Raw genomic sequence first — 21358 nt, 5'->3', positions numbered from 1 at the left:
CTCAGCATGCTCAAAATCCACAGTAAGGGAAATAACAGTGCACTCTCAATACCGGTACTCCCGTTCATTAACTAATAACTCTTGTGTTTATGTGGTCCTAGCCAGGTCCAAGTACATGTAACTACATGTTGGACTCTACAGATCACCTCTTTTAACATTTGGACATCGTCAGCAATACTATCAATACAATCGCTGACTAGTCATATATGCAAATGTGGAGAGTCCTAGTCACTCACACCAGGCCTAGCCTACCAGTACAGTGTTGTAATGAAATTTTATTTTGGTCTGCTTTTCCAGTTTTTTTTTTTTTTTTTTAAGTGTAATATGAACTCTTTTAAAATGCCCCCAAACATGCCAACATAAACAACTTTCTTACAAACTTGAAGTCGGGTACATGTACATTTGTCAACTTTGAAGAAATTCTCAAATGATAACGAGGGATTGTTTGAGATTTAAAATGCACAATGTTATTCAACACTTGGCTGAATCGGGGCAAAATTCCGGACTAGTATTCATGACACTGAAAATGTTCACAGAGTTTAACAGCATGTTATGTCAGTGCTGTACTTTTTTAGAATTGTCTAAATTATGCACTGGTAGACATTTCAACCCATGTTTTGCAGTTTCTATTGCAGATTAATTATTATTGAAAGACCAAAATGCCAACTGACCATTATGGATGTTAATGTCCATTCATAAACACCTCTGACAGTGAGCCCCATTCTACAACATACAACTTGATGGTACATGTATATTAACATTTGATAATGCCCACTGAGAAGTGATGATGCCCACTGCGTGAATCACATGCTGGCAAATGGATACAAGATAGTTTAGTCGATTCTGATTGGTCAAGAGTCTGTGAGCACAAATTTGAATAAAATCTGGTACACTGAGTTATCTGATTGCACATGAACTTTACGATTTGAATTCCCCAGACTAAAGACACTGTTGCTATACCTTGTGATTCAGAGCTAGCTTTTGCTTAGTGACCACCGTCTCTGGAATGGACTGGTTCCTTTGTGCCCTTCTTAACCATTGAGAACAGTGTATTGTTGCAAGGTGTTTCTTTTGTAACTAAGGAAAAGCTTGCCCTGAATCACAAGGTATAGCAACTGTGGCTTTAGTATGGAGAATTCCATTTGTTATGTTCAGTGTACCGTATTTTATTCAAATTTAACTCGCAAAAGGTTTATTGGACAATTTGCACAAGAAATATTCCATAAAACAGATGGGAGTGTTTGGGAAAATGAAAGTAAAATTCTCGAACAAAATCGCTGGAAATCCATCATACAATGTATATTGAATTTTGTTACTCTCTGACTAAAAAGTTATTTATGAATGAGAATACATGCACATGCAACTATGTGTTTGGCCAGCCCAGGAGACCGAATGGCGATAATTAGTCGTGTCCATTCTCCTGAGCCGGTCTTAAACGCAAGACCAGCCATGTACAATGTATATACACATGTATTTATTCCCTTATTTACGTGTCTGTGGTAACTTTTAACCTACACCTATGGGACATGTACAAGTACTGTACAGTGTTATGTAAACCCCTACCATGCCTACTCTGTCAAACTGTCAGCCTTACATACACTGTATTTTATTGTCACATTCAGATAAACATTCATCATGAGGTACCCTGGTACAGCGTGACTGTACATACAGAATTCTACGTAGTGTTATGTGGTGTATGTAATGAAAGTGAAGAAAAAAAGTCCAAAGGAAAAGATCTACCCCTTCTTGTTTGTAGGCCTTTCAGCTCTTCATGTAGTTTATTTAATCATAGCCAAATCATTAAAATCATGGAAAATGTCGGATTAAAAATTGATAATAAAACTATGGTAAGATCACCTTCTTGGATTGTTCTGCACATATGCACGATGTTGTATTTGAAAGATTTTGAAGGATCGGGAAGGGTTACGTACTATGTACTTATTTAGCTTATTGTATTTGAAGGATCGGGGAAGGTTACATATTTGTACTTATTTAGCTTATTGTTTTTGAAGGATTTTGAAGGATCAGGGAGGGTTAAATACATGTACTATGTACTTATTTAGCTTATTGTATTTGAAAGATTTTGAAGGATCGGGGAGGGTTACATACTATGTACTTATTTAGCTGTGTAAAGCAGGAACAGTCCACTCCTTCATTTCTTCTCCCTACTTAATTTTTCTTCACCCCAAAGTGCAGTGTATGTAAGTATATGATATGTGTGGGTGTGTGCCATTCACATGTGTGTGCATGCACTCATGGTACACAATGTACAAGTACATACATGTACATTTGTGCAACGGTTTGAGTTGTACTTTGCTGCACTACATAAGCAGGTCCTCCATACAGGCAAATGGATTTGTAACCAAACCACCCGATTTCTTTCAGTGACTCTACCGGTATCTTGTTTGTGTTTGTTTTTGGCCTATATTTGTTGTGAGTCCATCATCCAGATACACAGATAATTTTTTTACAGCTTTGTGTACGTAACCTCAGCCCTGCCTAAAGTTGAGAAGATAGTTAGGACTATCTCTCAGAGATATTGCTGTGGTAACAATCGTATGTATACCCTGGTCACTTGCAGTAAATGTACATGTACACTACTAGCATGTATACTATGTTCATGTACATGTACATTGGTATGTGTGGTGTGCATAATGACATGAAGTGTTGTATAGATAGTTTACACATTTATGTACATGTATCTTGTTCGTTGAACCATAAAGATAGGGTTGGTTAGTACAAAGGTACACTGTCTATGAAGCAATCATCTTGATTGAATGAGTGCAGCTTTTGGTGATGTACCTGTTACATGTGCATGTGTTTGTAAATTGAGCATACATGTACATGTAGACATTGAAGTGGTAATTTTTAACTGAGTTTTTCTTCCACTTTGACCTTGATCCACAAACTTGTGTTCAAAATGATCCTACATGTACATGTAGTGAGTGGTGTGTCTTTAATTGTATCGCATCAAAGACATTTTTTGAAACATACAATGTGCATGTAATGTACACCTGTACATGAGTGTATATGAGATTAAAAAACAAGTGTTTAAGCAAAGTTAGCTTGCAGCTTATTTCGTTAAAGCCACATAATTAAATGAAATTCAGTTAAAAATACCCTTTAAAACTACATGTACATGTAAGTTGTATAACAGTGGTAGACCTACTAGAAATATGTACATGTACACTTTTTTTTTACATGTACGGTACTTATACACTGTATGTACATGTACACAAAAAATGGTGCATGTTTTATTGCTCTCATTGTTTGACTGTTAAATGTTAATTGCTTTACAAGTATATGCATTTCAAGTACAAACTTATTTTCGGTGAGCTACATACAAATATACATGTACATGTGCATACAGTTGAACCTCATCAATAAAGAGCACTGTTAAAACCACATGCTGTTGAAAACAAGGAAATATTTTGGTCCCAATTCTTTATTCTTCATTATTCTCATCTCCGATAATACAAGGTTCCTGTTGTAACAGGGTAATCTGCGAAGTCAGAAGCACCTCATAAACTGAAGCTCAACTGTAATGTACACACAGGATTAGTCATTTACTTTGTGCAATTTAGTTACATGTACTTGCCTGGGGCTTGTACTCTCCCCTAGTTGTCGCTGACAAATTAGATTGATCGTGTTGTTTAAATTTCATTTCTTCTTGTCAGATCCTCTGGATTCGTTCGAGATCATTCCAAATTACAGGTGCTATTGCAGTAAATCAACCGGCACTCTGGTGACTTGAGCATTTGCTGAACTGGATACGGCTTTGCAAATTTGATCAGGGGACCCACAAACTTCAGTCAAAGCTGTACTCTTCAAGATGTTGAAAATGACTGCACACACTGAACGTTAAAGTCCTCTGCTTCATTGCCGACGGAATTCTTCGATCATTTGGGTTTACAGACCTGGGATATCTTGTTCCCCAAGGTCTGACAACATGATGCACTTGTAGGTATGGCCAGACAGCGAAGCGGAGGCAATTTCCCCACCCAGGGGATTCCTACTCCTGTGGGGGTGGGGAAGGAGGCTGCAGACATTGTTAGGGAGCACTCGCTCTTTGAACTGGCCCTGTTGACCAGGCTGAGGACACCAGACACTAAAGTTGGGGCACGTGGGCGGAGCTATGTGAGTCAGAATAGGGTGTTCTACCGGTTGTGTTCCCACGTGCAGCGTGGCTGCACCAGCGTGACACTTCTCATGTGCAGTAATGGTGAGTATTGGGTATGGTCTAGACGTGAATAAAGACATGTACCACACATTCAGGTGCATTGCACATGTGCATTTACTGAAGGATTCTGCAGAGACAGACCATGGAGGATTGTGGGAAAGAGTAAGGGTTAGTGAAAAACAATCATGACTAAAGATTGGATACTTTGAGATATTTCGTCAGTTAGCATTTAGTGGATCTTTTCTGCAGGCTACCTGTTGGTGCGTTGTGATGAGCCTGCTAAGCCACCGATAATGAAACAGGTGCTGTGGTTTCAGGTAAGGATCCTTAACACTAACAAAACATCTCTCCAGAGAAATCTCTGGAAACTTCCACTCTTTAAACCGCAGTGGGGTCAGAAAGCACTTGAGTTACTTTGGTGAGAGGTCAAGGTGTGTTAATGGAGTTTACAAACATGACAAGTCTCGAGGTTCAGTACATGCATACATTACATGTATATCCAGACATGTACCTGTTTTGTCCATTTGGCCCATACCTGTGCACACAAACAGTACTCTGCACTTTGCCCTGCATTCACTGTACAGTACACATTTTTAACTGCTCAGAAAACTCAATTATAACAGTCACACTGATTATTACAGTTGGTTTACATCTGGCACAAGTATTTTTATGCAAAGTTTTAAAATTATGTTTCTCACTCAGTAACCATGTGTTTAAAAGATCAGATATCGATTTTCTGTCGAAGAAAATTGTGTGAAAGGGAGGATTTGGGCTAATGAGATTTTAGGGCTGATGGGAATCTGCTTGAGATAAGAACTTGGTGAGATTTTGTGAAGGAGAATTTCAGAGTTTGCAGCTTCACTTGACCAACTCCTGAAGTGGTTTCTAGCCCTGTTGCCATCCTTTCTACTGTTTGTAGAACCCTCAGAAGGAGATCCAAGCCATTGCTCTGGACCCATCAGGTCGCCAGGCTGTGTGCGCGTGCAGAGACTCGTCAATCTATTTGGTCCCCATCTATGCGTTACTTCACCCCAGCACCGGTGCCAAGCAGAGCTGGAAGGCTGATGATCTGACCAGGATCATTGCACCAAATAAACGAGGTGCGTGATTGGCCAAGAGCCGTGCTGAAACATTTGGCTGACTGGACTAACTTTTCAACATGCCTGTGAGCAGCGATTGACGTCTGTACATTCAGATTCCATAAAATTAGTTTATAAAGCAGATTTTTCCACTTGCTTGTTTTTGAAATGTGTAAATTCTTTTTCGATATAAAGTGCATAAAGCAGGTGTTTTATGCAGGTTTCAACCCTGGACGTAAATTGATACATATGTACATTTGAACCTGAGAATTGCACCATTTAACCACTTCATGCCGGGGCATTTTTCAATGTTGATGATGCTGGGCCAGCATGACTATCATTTTTTTCGTTTTCAAAATCCTTCAAAAATTCATCATTTCATTTAACTGTCGTTTATAGCCTTACAAAGTAATCTTTAGGCACTACTCTAAGTTGACAGGTGACCTTCATTGACGCCCGAGTATTTCAACCAGGCCTGCAGCCTTGTAAACAGAGGCCCAGATTGTGCGGTGTTATATAACTTTCTTTTGTTCACGAACCTGGCTCAGTGCACTGCTGACCTCTTTTCAATAGGGGCCAGATTAGCGTGCAGCGGTGATGTGTGGCTCATCGCTGCGGTGGTGGAGCGCTTTTGTCCCCAGTGGTAATCCGCTCGCTCTAAATGTCCCAAACCCTTGTATACAGTTTAAAAACAAGGCTGGATTATCACCACTTTTGAGAGTGAAAAATGTCGGTAATGCCCAGCAGCCTGGTCTTTTGTTCGGAGTACGGTCTTTTGTTACAGGGCCCTGTTTCCTTTGTCCGAGTTCGGAGACCCCGCCACGCATATAAACCATACGTCTCTGATTCCGGAGTCCCCAGCAGGAAGTGGTTAAGGTCAGATGATGTCAAGTTTCAGACACGGCACAGAAATAGGTTTTGTTGTGTAATCTCTCAGAAGAGCACCGGCATGGGGACATGCCCTTCATGTGTGCACATTCATTTGAAAATTGTGAATCATCTGTGCACATTAACAACAACATACGTGCAGTGGGGAAAAATTAAGGCCATGTGCAAATTACTCAGCTTAGATATGAACACATCCCTTGGAAAGCCTCTTTAACTAACGGCTTCAGCCAGCAGTCTGTCCAAAGACTTGTGGGCGCACATTCTGACACGGCTGGCTAACTCAGCAAATGCAGTTAAAGTCACTTCGCAGTTCTTCACAGAACTTCACAGTTCAGGCACAATGTATAAGTGCAGTGGATTTCCACTTATAATCTGCCTGCTCAATCCAGGAATCCCTGCCCAAGTTGTCTGGTGGAATTCCTCCGACGGGAGGCGTATTGTGATTGTGGGCACACGGGAGGGGGAGATCACCCTGATCGATGTGGCTGGCCGCAAAGTCGTCAGAGCGTTGAATCTCAAGGAGGAAGTTGCCATACTAGACGTCGTCAATCATCCCGGAGTAACGTACCTTCTGGTGAGTAGTTGACAGAGAACAGATAGAATTGTACACGAGATTGCAGAATACCGAGCTGTGATGAATGGCTTGGGATGTATTGATAATTTTACAGTTCATACCGGTGAATCAAGATTTGGCAGCAAATGGCCAAGAATAAAGGGCAGCATCTTTTTCTGTCAGTTTTATTTTGTTTTTCTGGATATGTCAGTGTTTGTTAGGGTTTTTCTCCCTTTTTTCACCTTGCTAAAAGTCATTTTACATTCCTTCCTCAGTCAAATTCATTTTGAAACTGGCATGTGCTATGCTTTGAAAATGTACTCCAAGTACTATTCAATTCAAACTTTGTTATATCATATGTGTCATATTTACCATTTGATATATTTGTAATATGTGTTACATACCAACAATTTGATGTCAAATCAAAACGTTTACAGAAATTCCTGTTTTCCGACAAATCAACTAAACAAGTTCAAAACATTTACAGTTGAAATTTGTCGCACATATCATCAAATTTACTGTTTGATTCTAGATTCAGAGTGACCCAGGCAACCAGTGGGGTCTGTTACTAGAGAAACAAAAAGCCGATGCAAACCGAAAGACTGCTGAAATAGAGATTGCCGTCCCAGGCTTTGAGGTCATCCATCCTCATAACGTGCCGAAGCTGAACATCCTCAATGCACGTAAGATATGCTCATGTGGCTTGATCCAAGTATTGGTGTTGTGGGAGTATTGATACGATATTCTGCAAACAGACTTTTAGCCGATTTCACACAGATCGTAGATAGTTGGAACAGCAAAGGACGCGCTGATTTCAGGGAAATAATTTACAGAATACAGAAACAGAAATCTTCATGCTCCTCTAAGGGTTGGCCAGTCTGTTGCGAGAAACAATTGGCAAACACAGGTTCACAGCAGGTAGCGTGCAGTTTCACAGATAGTCCTCAAGTCACCAAGTTGCTGTTGAAGTCTGAAGATGTGACGCTCTTGCTTAAATAGTTTGCAGTCGGGACTTTTGATCAGTGGAGTATACACACTACTCCAGCCCCGTAGTACATGTACGTGTTTCTAATGTGTTTCAGCTGCAGCTAATCCTCCAAAGAGTGGAGGATTAGGAAATGTAACTTCATGGCCAGGCCTTCATTGAAGAGACAATGTCTTTTTCAAAATTTGCCTTCATCTTGTTTTGTCCTCACAACGTCTTTGATTCAACACATGTACAGTCCCCACAACTACTGAAAAAATGTGTGCATATCTGGCATGGTTGTTGTGTTGTCACAAAATTCCATCTCATGACATTTATCTTGTTCTGTTAAAATGTTGAACGTTGTTAACGCTTCTTATAATATTGACTCTGTTTCCACTGCACAGAGGAGAGTCAGAGTATGTTTCTCCCCTACTGCTTCAATAACTTCATGGACGTAGTGACGCTGTCCACTCAGTCAGCCATGGGCCAGAGCTTTGTGGCTGCCCATGATTATGACTCCAATATCTACAAGGTACATGTACAGCCGCGACCTGTCAAGAATTGAGGCAGCCCCTCAAAGTTTGAGTTTCTTGGGTGTGATCACATCATGAGTAAACTGACCCTAGACTGTAGTCTGTGTGTACCTTCAAAAAGCCACAAATCTCAATTTTTTAACCTGTGCAATGTTGACCCATGGAAATGAACTTTGAAGACAAAATATTTGAAAATAAAATGTAAACTTTGTAGAATGCTGCTTGTCTCCATATTGATAGCATTGTAGAGTTGGGAAAAGATGTTGGGATTTAACCCTATAACCTCTTTTAAGATATGTTCCCAGACCCTTTAAACTAAACTTTGCACAGATCAGGATGGCAAGTAGGTATGGCAATAGGCCCCTTCTACTGTCCAATCTAAACAATCTTTATTCTTCATTTTCAGATCTTTGACAGCAGTATTGATAACTGGTTTCCATTGCACGTCTACCGGCTCCCTCCACAGTGTTCCCATGTGGTCCTCACAGACCGACTCATGTTTGTCATTTACATTCGAGATGGTGATGTAAGCGCACGTATCCCTTTCTGTCTGTGCCCCTTGCTTTAAGACTAAAGTTTCAATTTTTTTTGTCAGTGGAGATTAAAACCTATTCTTGTATTGAATTACAGATTATATATTTTGATTCAACTTTTTAAATTTTGAGCAGGAACATGCAAGTCTCATACTTGAAATATATGTCTCAAAATCGCAAAACCCAAAAGAGACAAGTGAAAACCACACCAATGGCTTCATTGAAACGATAAGCCAAACTTAATGTGATAAATACTTTTCTTGGTGTAGATTTGATGTGAGATCCTGGATGTTAAAAATATATAACAATTACATCAATATCCTGCATATCTTTGTGTGGATATTTATTTAACTGTGGCCGCAACTGGAAATACATGTATCTCTGTCGGTTTCCTTGGAAACAGATGGTGCTCGGAGTTCTGTCCAGCCATCTCTCCGAGACGGGTAACCAGGACCATCCGCCCAACCCGGCTGCTGTCATGCAGACGTTCTTCCTTCCGTCCGACGAGCGAGTCGTTGCCGTCTACAAATGTTCCTTCCCTGCCGGCTACGTGAGCGACAAGACAACCACACAGGCAGATCGGGCACCTGCGAGGTAGGGGACCAACTAATGCCCTTCCCATCCACCCCCATTTATACTTCCTCTCCCACTTCTTCTCCTACATGTAAACTCCCCTCCAACTTCACTCTTTCACCACACGTCAAGAGCAAATTGACCCCACAAGGGGAAATCGACGGGGTTCATTTTTGAATAAATTTTGGTTGAATATTACCGAAAATAATTTCCGTGCCTTGAGCGCTAGTGTGCAAGTGGATATGTGCCTTTTATAAATCCACGCTTTATCAGTGTTACCAACCAAAAAAAATAGATATCAGCTGGAGCAGGATTTCAACCTTTGACCTCAGGAATACTACACCAGTGCTCTACTAACTGATCCTTGGACTGTTCATATCGCTGGTTTACCTTGAACGTAGACATTGGCAAGTTCCTGGACCCAAACTTGGGGCTGGATACTTTTTTATCTGTGAACTGCAAATACACATACTTAATCATAATGATACCAAAGCTTAGTTTAAGTGTAAATTTCTCCTCGGTCTCTTGTCTTCGTGCAAATGAAAATTCAACGTCATGAAAATATTGCCAACTGTCCTGAACGCTCACCTGGTTTATGGCCTAGGGGTAACGGTCAGGAAAATATTGACTGCTTTGTTTTCAAAATAACCACTGTTCATTTTCTGCCACCTATGTATGTCATACATGTACATTTCAACCACACATGCTAAAAAGAGATCCAAAAGTTGTAATGATACAAACTACCCTGGGCATTGTTCAGCTTCTCTGTTTCCTGTTCTCTGTGTCATATATTTGCACAATTACCACAAGATTTGCTTTCATTTTCATGTACAAAGAAGAACTGAACTGGCCATCATTGATTGAAAAGAAAACAATTTTGTGTGGTTGTAAGCCTGTTCTTGATATAACCTTAAGTGTAGATTCTCACCAGGGTAAGTGGCCAGGAACTATGTAAATCCAATTGCTTTTGCAATGAGGGATACAAAAGGTACAGGCAAAAACCCTGTTTTTTGGCCGAGCTTCATGGATAAGGAATGTGCCGCCTGTGCCCTTGACACATTGGGGGGATGGGAAATTCTAAGAGCTTATGAGCATTCCTTGGTGGAAGGTTATGAACCGTCATGTTTAGGAAACAGATGGAATGTTCATACAGTAGAAAACTTCTGAATCATTTCTCTTCAGGGAATGGTTTTTCACTCAAGAAGCAGACAGATCAAGGTTGAAAAATTACCTGCAACCCCCCCCAAAAGGTACTGAATACAACGTGTTTGGTGTTTTTAGCAGATATAGTCAGCAGGGTGTGAAACACCAGGCACAGACCCACACAAACAAGTCCACTACCAAACTGGAGCTGCCAAGCAGAATAGAAACCCACACTGTCCTGGAGGGGTGTCTGCTGGTTACCGATGTTGCAGTCTACCAGTGTAGACCAAGGTGAGAAAGAAAGCAGCCCTATTGCAGTGAGATTTTATTTTGTGGACACATACTGTACATGTAGGTCCAAAAGAAATGTAGATAGTTTAATGTAAGTAGATTCAAACAGTGATGTGCAGTTTAATCACAAAGTTATGATTACGTCCAGGCATTTTTAGAGTCCTCAACCTACTGCATCCCACATGCATGTAATCTTTGGTTTGATTTGGATTGAAACTGTAAACCATAACTTCTGATGCTAGGCACTCAGATTGTCTTGGACTTGTTCCAGCCACTAGAATGAAATGCATGGCATTTTAATTGCATATCAAGCATTTCCTGATGGGATTGAACGTTTCAGTTGCCTTGCCCTCTCGTTAGCAGATGTTTTTTGAAGCTTGGGTTTGCTAAATGCCATATTTACATTGTTTGTTTCAGTTACATTCACAAAGGTATTACATACATGTGCCTTTTGGATTACATGTTTTGTACTTCATGTAATTGTCCATTTCATTTTCTGTGTACATGTACCGGTACATGTACGGTACTTCTGCCTTCAACCAGAGAATGTGAAATTGTGCTGTATTGTTTACGTAGCTTCATCTAAAAAAAAACCTCGGGAATACAAGTTGGAAACACTTTCAAAAATGTTATACTTATTGTGATTTTCAAATTTTTGACCATCGTTGTCTGTATTGAGGTTCTGCATAACAGCCATTTTTCCGGCCAGACCTTTTGTTCCACAGAGATACACATAAGTAGAACTGTTGTACTATCCCTCTGTAACAAGCAGTTACCGGAGAGATGGCTGCCATGCAAAACCTCTCTAGTGAGTTGATTAACAAGATATTAAGTTGACTTTGACTTTAAGTAGTAATGTCACATGTTGATCAAAAGTACAGTACTTGTGAGCATGTAATTTTGTTTTAAAAATTTAGTAAACTCCTGCGCGAGTTATTGACCATTTTACCTGCACTGCAAGGTGATCCTTCTTTAATCAGTTCTAAACGTATCGAGTGGACTTTGAGTGAATTGGGTCGGTTGTACCATCCTTGGCCCTGTCGTATTTTTACGTGTTTGCCATAAGAGACCAATCTAGTAATATTTGAGAAATGAACGATTAGGGAGTGTGCTTGAGGCCAGAGTCCAGGCCAGTGTAACTAGGTTATCAAAGCGTGAGCTGCACAGAGCAACATGATCAGAGGACAGCCGTACTATCTTGCATCTCTGCACAGAGCAACATGATCAGAGCACAGCTGTATTAACTATCTTGCATCTCCGGTCTTTTTGTAGGGTCTTTTCCTTTGTCAGATTCTACAATAATTTGTTCATGTTGCTCGTGATCTTGATAAGGTGAATGCTGTGCAAGCCGGATTGAATGCTTTTGTATTACTATATTTATGTTGTCTGAGTTCAGCACACTGTACCGCATTACTGATAACCTACGAGATGTGTAGTCTCGATCTGAATGTGACAGTAGAGAGATTAGCCATCTTAACATTAGGTGTGGCTCAGCACAACTTTCATAAGTACCTTGTAAATGGCCACATTTGAGGCATATTTATGAGCATGGTTTGCATGCACCAAAAAAGTAATCACCAATATTTTGATACACCTTTTTCTGTTTGTGAAAATGAAAATTTGCAAAAATTTACAAGTACAGAAGTTGTTGTATACAAAACAACCTCCACAAAATTATTGTTGTTGAGTTACCCCTCACCCCACCCCCCCAAAAAATCTGAAATTCATTATTCTGTCAAAGCAAGAGCTAATAGACTACATTTAAGAGTGCTAATCATATTCACATGAATACATACATGTACATTCCTTAGCCTTCCCTCACAAGTGAATGGATTTTGTAAAAGGATGTGATGCCCAGATCATTGGAGAGTTAGTGCACAGACACATGTACATGTACCCTCAATCAGGTTGGGAGTATACTGTTGCATCACATGGTTACTTTTCTGTTCACACAACAGGCTCCAGGAGTTTTACACAGGAGAAATACACAGCATTTTCCTGCTGAAATGCACGTGTACATGTAGACATGGGGGGCCAAAAAAGGTTCTGGGAACAAGTTTTGCTCCCACAACTGTATCCCGACTTTCCTAACAAAAAGTAATGTCCCCATAATTTAATGTGGGGAAGGCCTACCCTCACATGAGCATTCCTTTCTCATGTAGTTAGAGAAAACTTGGAGAAATGATTCATTTTTCTTGAACACTAGGCCTATCTTAAGCTGCAACGACCCTGCTCAATGCAGCATTTTGTAATGGGGCATGTAGTTTTTTCCTGTTAATATTAACGACATGGAAGCTATTTTCTGTATTCAATCATAATGTGACAGACCAAACATAAGTAATAACAACCATCACTACAGGCTTGTATCAAACCAGGTGATAAGGACTTGTTTCTCATACAGTGTAATAGTACCTCAAGAGGTCACTTCACTAGTTAGAGTACCACAGATATGAAACCATTTGGCCACTTCCCATACCATGCATAATTTTACCAGCAAATGCCCCATGTGGACTGATGGTGTGCAAATGTGCGTGTCTGCCATTTGTTTGTTAAAAAAAAAAGAAGCTATTTTTAGCTCATCAAAGTTTGAAAATCAGCACCAGTAATTATCTTCTCTTGATGGTTATGGCTGTCTGTTTGATATAGGGATGCCTTATAGTGTGCACGTACAAAGTACATTTTTATTTTTTTTTATTGCCTGGTGATAAGTGTATATTGCTTTTGATCAATTGAGTAAGTTTGCTCTGAGGGAAGACACCTGTTTATGATGTGCTTCATGTTCTGATTTGTTGTCCAGATAGAACGGAAGTGTGCTTTTTGAGATTTTTTTTTTCAGATTACGGGATTATGGGCCCAACAAATTCAAGAATGACAGACATTTAATCTTGCAGATTTTGCTGCTTGTTTGCAGTTTGCGCAAAAATGTGAAAGATTTAGATACATACCTGTAACCATTGGGAAGAACTCTTGCCTTTTAAGCTCTTACAACTTGGAATATTTAAATGTTTATTTTAGAGTTGTCATTATTTCGTAGATCTCTCTTCATACCCAATCTCACCTGTTGATCATGTTGATAGAATATCTCCCGAGGGACTGTTCCTGGAGCTGGCCATGGAAGAGATGGATACCTCCCTCCCTGAAAATCTTGGTATCACCCTAGCACTGCCTATGAAAGGGCTGTATGGGCTGGCAGCCAATCGGAAACTAGCTGAAGGAGAGACAGGGCTGGCCAGGAGACTGTACCATCGTTCAGAGGTAAGACTTGAGGGATATCATTGGTAAATCATGAATTTCATGAGATGAATGTTGCAGCAATTTGTTGCAGTTCAAATATTGCATTCAGCAGGGTTCACATTTCAGCTCTGTGAGATTCTGTGACATTACCAGACTGTCTAGAGAGACGATGATAATAAAAACTTTCACTTTTTCATGTTTCTTCAGTGGCCGATGCTGAAGCGGGTCGGCAACTTTGTGAGCCAGGGTTTCATCCAGGAAGCCCTCGGTCTGGCGCTGTCAGCTCTGGGTGAACCCCGTGACCTCAGTGGGGCCGACAAGCGACAGCTAGCCGACATCGCCATCAGGTGCTTCCTGTATCAGATGCTGGAGGGACGAAGTGACGAGGCACTGATCAGCAGGTTCAGGTTAGACAAGCAGTGTGGTTATTGGTCGTTGTGTTGGTCGAGTCCATGACAAGTCTTTTCAACATTCCGGTCACGAGTGACAGGAAAGCGACACAGGAATGCTTTTGCCAACTGTTCATTTGAACAGCTGTCCAGTTGACTTGAGATCAGATGACTTTTTGGTAGACTTGCAGGGACTTGTGAGGTCTTGTAATAGACTCATTTTAGCATGTTTCTCCATTAATCATTTTAATGGAAAGATTTTGGTCACGTTGGTTGCCTGATGGAAGAATATGAAATTGTTTACAGGTCACTTAGCAGAAACTTGACTTAATGTTGAAAGGGTGCCTATTTCTTCCAACATAATAGGGATTTTTAAAATACTATCTTGGTGTAGTAGTGTTGCCAAGGGGTGCCTGGAGAAATGTGGTTTCCTTACCATAACGTCTCAGTGCCCACACCAAATTTGCCCCATTCCATGATATAAGATGCAAGAGAGCAAAAACCTACAGTAATCCAATTTGATTTAAACGCTTCAGGCCCACAATCGGGGATTGGTTTCGGGGATGAAGACAAAGTTGAGTATTGGAAACTGGCCTAGATAGAGATGGGCGACACTTAAATGCCACTGACGTCTATGTAAAGATTTTTTATAGAGTTATTTATATGTTATAAACACCAGACTTGTGCGAGCAAGCACACACAGGGAGATTATTGCTTGATACAAAACAAGTTCCCTTGCATAATTCAGGTTTGGAGTGATACTCTTTGACTTGGTGTAACACACTGCATTGAGCGGTACTCATGTTTCTGAAATTCAAGCACCGAGAGTATGTTTACAAGGAAGGAGATTTGGAGGTCATTATGTGGTACTGTACTTCAGACTTGTCCAGACTTTGACCTGTTTAGTGATAAGATTAGTGTAACCATTAGGATAGTTTGTTTCTTAATGGAGTTTTAACATTCATGTTCATGTGCAAATCAGGGTTAATTCATTGCTCGGTTGTTGAATTTAGTCACCTTATGTAAACAATCAAACTCAACATTCAACAGACGTGAATCGATACAATTTTGTTCTTTGTCTGTGATGAAGTTTGTTTTAGTGATTAATTTGTTGTCCGTTGCAGGCAGTTTTTGATGGACAACTTTGACTATAACGAAATCTCCGCCCTAGAGACGTTTGCCCAGTACGGCATGCAAGATCTTATCTTTGAAGTTGCCGGGGTGAGACATATCTCCCATCCTAGTTCTTTTCATGTGTGAAATATCTTAGAATCTGACATAGCATTATCATTATTAACCGATACAGGTAGTTGGACAGTTAAAGAAAGGGCCCGTGCCGCGTGTATAATGACTATTTGGTGCAGTCCTTTAGATGTGCCATTTGGTGCCATTTACCTTTGATTTCAATCGGTTTACTTCAAAGGGTTTTGAGGCACATTTGCGTTTTCGCAAAGTTGAATTTTCTCGTCACGATTAAAACGAGATGCCACCTTGATGCCGGTTGACGTGTAAACGCACACAATTTTCCTTATTTGTTCCACCAGAGGGCGTGTACACACACACTTGGATTTCCCTGTTTCATTTTTGTTGTTGACGAATTAATGCATCATGTTTGGTTGCATTTTGAAGAATTTGCGGGGAAAATACCCGCCCCCGGCAGCATTTTTGGGTAAGAAACTACAATGTTAACCGGTGAACAAACTTTTCAGTGCTGCCGCTCGTCCGCTGAGTCCAGATTTCTGTTTTTCTTGTTAATTTAGTTTGTGACAGTAAAGCCAACTTGATGCATAAAACTAAATGCAAACTTGATGCATCAGTATTTACATGTAGCTAGAGTTAGGCACCGTCAACATCCTATTTTGGCTGATACTGCTATATCGGGTTTTTTTTATATCGATATTATCGATATGCAGAATTTTATTCATATTAATTTTCAAGGTATTATAACAGGCATGAATTACTGGTAAATTGTTCAAAGGGTACTCCCCTACACTGTAATGGTGTGATCCAATTCACTTTGGCGACATGTTCTGGTGTCCATATTGCATACGATGCCTACACTGGATGGGATACACACTGCCATGCATAGTGATATCATCTGGACATTGTGCTAGTCTGCGTACGTTTGGTTAGCAAATAATTTTCTGTTTTGGAGGATAAAGTTTGTGATATTTTCGAGGCAAAGTGTATGCGGATTAATGAGTGGGAGACTGAGATACAATGTAGGTGACTGAATTTATTCTTCAAATATCGCGGTTTAAGCCACCCGGAGTATAAGCTACAGTCAAATTTTTACTCAGCGTAAGAACCAACGTAAGCTGTGGCTTATTGAAAATTACGGTAACGTAACAATGCACTTTCGTATTTTTAATAAAATTCGTTCCTCAGTAGTGATAATTTCAACATATTTTTCTATCGATTTTTCCGATATTTTCAATATTTCTCCAAAGTCTGACATTTTCGATGTATCGATATTACCAAGTAACTAACATCGGTGATATCGGTATCAAACCCATATTGATAATATCAATATATCGACGGTGCTTAGCTAGAGTTGAGGCTCACTATTTGTATAGAGCCCTTACAGTGAAGAGCATCTGTCTAAAAGAGACATCTTTGCAACAGCAATCAGTTTTTTTTCAATAGCAACATGTGATACTTTGCATGCTGGAGAAGTTCCCTGGGAAAAATGTTGGAAATATTTAAAAATAAGTGGAAGCTCGTTATTTTCATATTCATGTAGGTCAAAGGAATTAAAACTTGCACGTTAGACATTCATTGTAAAAATTGATGTCAACGAGCCAAAAGCCTGACTTTTTGGGCGTACGAAAAATTACACAAACACTTACAGTCATCAGTCCTCCAATTTCAGAAGAATTTTTCACATACCCCAAGAGGTTTAGATTACATTGGTGGATTTCAGAGCTGGTAGGGTATAACAGTAACTTTATGGTCTCTGTCACAGTCCAGAGGCCTCTTAGGCCAGGCCCTGGAGGCTCTGCTGACCCACGGCTCACCAAAGATGGACCTTGAGTAGCTGTGTGTTTTTTAACATGCCCCAGGAGATTTATATAACGGGTTTTGCCCTTACCCAACGTACATGTATATATTGATAAACACTGTATGCTCAGTGATTTTCCGAGAGCTTGCGAAAAAAGTCACAAGCTTACTTGGGTGGGACTCGATCTCACGAGCTCCTGCTTACTAGTGCAGACGTCTTAACCACTCGACCACCAAGCTTCCCGGGGTCGGCTGGCTGGTCCGAGTCAGGTGAAGCAGCGGGTTCTGCGAACTATTTCAAGATGTATTTTTTGCATTGGGGAGATGTTAATTTGTATAACAGGTTTTGCCCTTAACCAACATACATGTATATACATCTATCACACGTATCATACATTGTAATACATCTTGAAAACACCCCAGGAGGTTAGGGTTCACATTGGAGGATTCAGAGCAGTTAGGATGTAACAGTAACTATGTGGTCTCATTTACAGTCTAGAGGCCTGGTAGGCCAGGCCCTAGAAGCCCTGCTGACCCACGGCTCACCGGAGCTGGACTGTGAGCAGCAGTGCCTTCTGGTATCCCAGGGTTTCATCTCTACCATGGCCAGCTCTGGGGACAATGCCTTCCTGGTCAGTATGACCACGCAGGAGGCCGTCAACAGGCTGGTGGAGAAGGTATGTTGCAGGAGAGGAAGATTGTAAACATACTTATCTAAAATTGCTCTTACACACTTTTGCTTGTAAATGTCCATTCAGTGCCTGAAATCAATAATTTTTTCCAGCATTGTTGTCAATCAGTCTTACCCCCTGTAATGTGAAACACCCTGATACCCATGTCTGACTATGTGCCTCATTTACACAGTACATAAAGTTTCTTGAACTTGGCGTGTGCACCACTCATTGTGCGATAAGAGGCAGAACGCGACAGTGCCCGACAGTGCCCACTTTGAATGAAATATTGGCTCTATGAAATACAGACTCATCGGTTGAGTTATCATGCCTGTGTGACAATAATTAGGCCAGAGATTATTATGTGTGAGGGTTAGAGTCCACAGAAACAGAAGTCAAAACTTCAAAGGAAGCCTGTGAAGTGCAAAATTGGCTACCTCATGGGCTCTCAACAGCAGGACGGGGTAAGACCAAACTTCATCAAATTTCACCAGTCATACCGGATACTTCATGAAAAGTAGAGTGAAGTCCATGACATTAACAGTTTCATATTGACCTTTAATTTGCTTCACTCGTAAGCACTTTTGAAGCATGAACCAGTTTCCTCACAGTGGTTTGAACCAGGAAGTGGCAGGTTTTTAGCAAATCAGCCTCACTGTTGGTGTTCATTTGCAGCCCGAGCTGTGCTATCGGTACATGGAACTCTTCAGCAGATTCCTTGGCGATTTGAAGCTGGCTACCTTGATGAAGCTAGCCTGGTTGTTTGATCCGTCCAAACCCACCATCAGACCTCTACTCACTAGAGCAGTCACAACGGCTAAGGCAAAGTAAGCAAGTCAAAACTCACAAGGTGGGGGAACATGTAATCAAGCCAAGTTACACCTCACTTATACCTACTGGTCCATTTCTAGGATTAACTGAGTAACTAGAATAAGCCAGTTCGGTATGTCTAAAAAGCAAGGTCATTCGGGAACAAATCGCTCATGCGAGTCCACTGAGTGGGCACAGATTGTGCAGACCTCACATGCATAACCAAACGACCTGTGAAGCACTTCATTTTGGGTATGCGCTGTTGGAAAACCGAGCTGGCTCATTGAGTCTTGCTGTATTAACGAGAAGTAATGTTTGCAGCACTGCTTCAAAAGAAAACACCAACTGTTAAACAACATTGATGTGGATTCATTGCCCTGCAAGCGTACCTGTTAGAAAGGGTAAGAGAGGTTGGCAACTTTGTCAGGATTTTGGTCACAGTCACTCGTGTTGTAAGGCTTCCTTAACGGCCTTTATATGTTTAAGTTCTCCCGAATTCCACAATATCTCAGTGGGGGTCTGACTCGTGCACTGTTGCTTGTGCAAAGAGAACCAAAATCCTTTTCCTCCATCTGTTGGATTTTGTTTGAAGAATTATGTTTTCTGGCTCTTTGCTGATTCTGCAGTGAGTTTAATAATCCGGGATATAAAAGAGAATTCATTGGAAACCAATTTCTGAACTTGGTTGAACTTCTGTAATGATTTCCTTCATTTGGTTTATAATCAATGCAAATGACTGAATGGATAATTTCTTCCCTCAGAATCCAGACGAGTTCATCTTCTGCCTCACTTGAGACAATGAGCAGTGACTGTGAAGGCTCATTGGAGTCTGCTCTGGTACGTAGCAAAGGGCATAGTCCAAACTAGATACAAATTATTGCATCTATTTCTTTATCATTTTTGGAATATCAAGAGATATCTGATATGGCAGGTGAGTAACTCTCATGCTCTAATTTTGTTCTCAAGTATAGAAATATTTCCATCATTGCAACTTCATTTGTTTTTGTTGACTAGATGTCATGTTCACAGTCACAAATGACTTGTTTTTTCACTTCATGAGTTAGCTTTGGGGAAGGGATTTACCATGTTGAAAACAGATTGATGAGGGTTTTACGTAATGAGTAATGTCTTTTTTCTTTTCTGTGACAGGACACCACCCAGTCCTTTCCCAAGCCCAGTGCTCTGGTAGAATTCTTCCTCAGAGTTCTCATTGTACTGAACAGGAAGAGAATAGACCAAGGGTTAGTATCAGTGATTCAGTTTGCTGGACAGAACTGCAGGAGTAAAGGAGAACTGAGGGAGCCCAAACTTGATGCATTTTATTAGGTGTCTTTCAAATGACGTCACTTCCCACAGATTTCAACGGGCATCGGCATTTTAGACTTCAAACTTTTGTGGTACGCATCGGCTGTGCCATATTTTGAAGATATTCAAATTTTTGCACACTGTGGGTACGCACGTGTTGGCACTGTAGGCCTATACATAGTTGTAAGTTTCCTATGAAGATGGTGCCCGGTCCGGTGAGTAAGATCTATACTGCCGCTGTAGCTTTGGAGGAAATGCACTAGTCGAGTCCTCATCAGTTGCCAGTTGTAAACTGTGAACAAGGTGGATCCAACGAGAAAGTGGGCACTAACATTTCTTTTGCAGTTTTAAATTTCTTTGTAAAAACTAGGGCCCAGAGTCATGCCCCTGCTCTCAGTCATGGCTTTGGTCTCAGAAAGCAAAGACTTTTTGCCAGCTAGCAGAAATTCTGCACTAATGGGGAGCATATATCACATGTTGGTTCTTGGCTAGGATCTTGGTTTAACATGCACATCCTTGCAGGATTAGCCCAGAAGGTGTGTGCTGCTGCCACAAAACATGGTCCTGGGCTATACGTAGGAATTGTGTCATTGTAACAAGTACTGTATGAGATCTCATTTCAGCAGACTGAAATAAGTTGATTTGAACTCTCAACAATCGATGGCTGTTTTTCTCCCGGCAGTAATTCTTCTAGCTTGCTGAACTTTGACCCCAGTGCGGACAGCATCAGTCCCTCCAGTGACCGGGTCCAGCAAGCGGTCAGTCTACCTCCTCAGAGAAACATCCTTTCGTGCGGTCAGTTCCACGTTGCCGTGGTTTCCGGTGATGATGTCTATACATGGGGGAAAGCCCACGGTGGAAGGTAACACTAATGTCTTATAAGTGCACAAAGTATCATTATTTCTAAGACTCAGCTGCAGTGAACCATTTGATTGGCCTACCAGATGGCATCTTCAGTCAGTAACTGATATGGACGCTGTTCACATTAGCATTTGTATTGAATAAGAAACAGACACCATGTTATGCCTTTGTGGGGAATGTTCTCTGAAGGAGTAGTAGTACATTTTCAAGTACTTTTGTATGGATTTGCTTCTCTGAAACTTGGAATGTTTATCAGCCTTGATTTGGACCATTTCATGTGCTGTTCATGAAAAAAAATATGAACAGACATGTATGTAAGATGTATACTGTAATGATGAAGCAAGGTCT

At 40.7% G+C, this 21358-nt stretch overlaps 1 protein-coding gene across 3 annotated transcripts in view; it reads left to right on the top strand.

The window, feature by feature from the left end:
- LOC110987172 (uncharacterized) overlaps positions 1–21358 on the top strand; it is a 37562-nt gene that overhangs the window by 1453 nt on the left and 14751 nt on the right. For 2 of the 3 annotated variants that reach the window (XM_022249661.2, XM_022249658.2), the window contains exons 2-18: positions 3678–4222; positions 4430–4497; positions 5100–5280; positions 6537–6721; positions 7233–7383; positions 8072–8199; positions 8607–8726; positions 9137–9327; positions 10588–10740; positions 13818–13995; positions 14182–14381; positions 15488–15584; positions 17858–18040; positions 18710–18861; positions 19606–19681; positions 19994–20085; positions 20832–21011. In XM_022249661.2, the coding sequence (XP_022105353.2) occupies positions 3967–4222; positions 4430–4497; positions 5100–5280; positions 6537–6721; positions 7233–7383; positions 8072–8199; positions 8607–8726; positions 9137–9327; positions 10588–10740; positions 13818–13995; positions 14182–14381; positions 15488–15584; positions 17858–18040; positions 18710–18861; positions 19606–19681; positions 19994–20085; positions 20832–21011 (2591 nt within the window). In that variant the 5' untranslated portion in view covers positions 3678–3966. The remainder of the gene's footprint in view (positions 1–3677; positions 4223–4429; positions 4498–5099; positions 5281–6536; positions 6722–7232; positions 7384–8071; positions 8200–8606; positions 8727–9136; positions 9328–10587; positions 10741–13817; positions 13996–14181; positions 14382–15487; positions 15585–17857; positions 18041–18709; positions 18862–19605; positions 19682–19993; positions 20086–20831; positions 21012–21358) is intronic. The other variant, XM_022249659.2, reaches the window with a different exon arrangement.

This window comes from Acanthaster planci, linkage group LG04 (genome assembly GCF_054643075.1).
Source record: "Acanthaster planci isolate LZ-2023a linkage group LG04, COTS_SCS, whole genome shotgun sequence".
NCBI lineage: Eukaryota > Metazoa > Echinodermata > Asteroidea > Valvatida > Acanthasteridae > Acanthaster > Acanthaster planci.
Note: the sequence above shows the minus strand (reverse complement) of the source record. Positions and strands in the feature narration are given on the sequence as shown.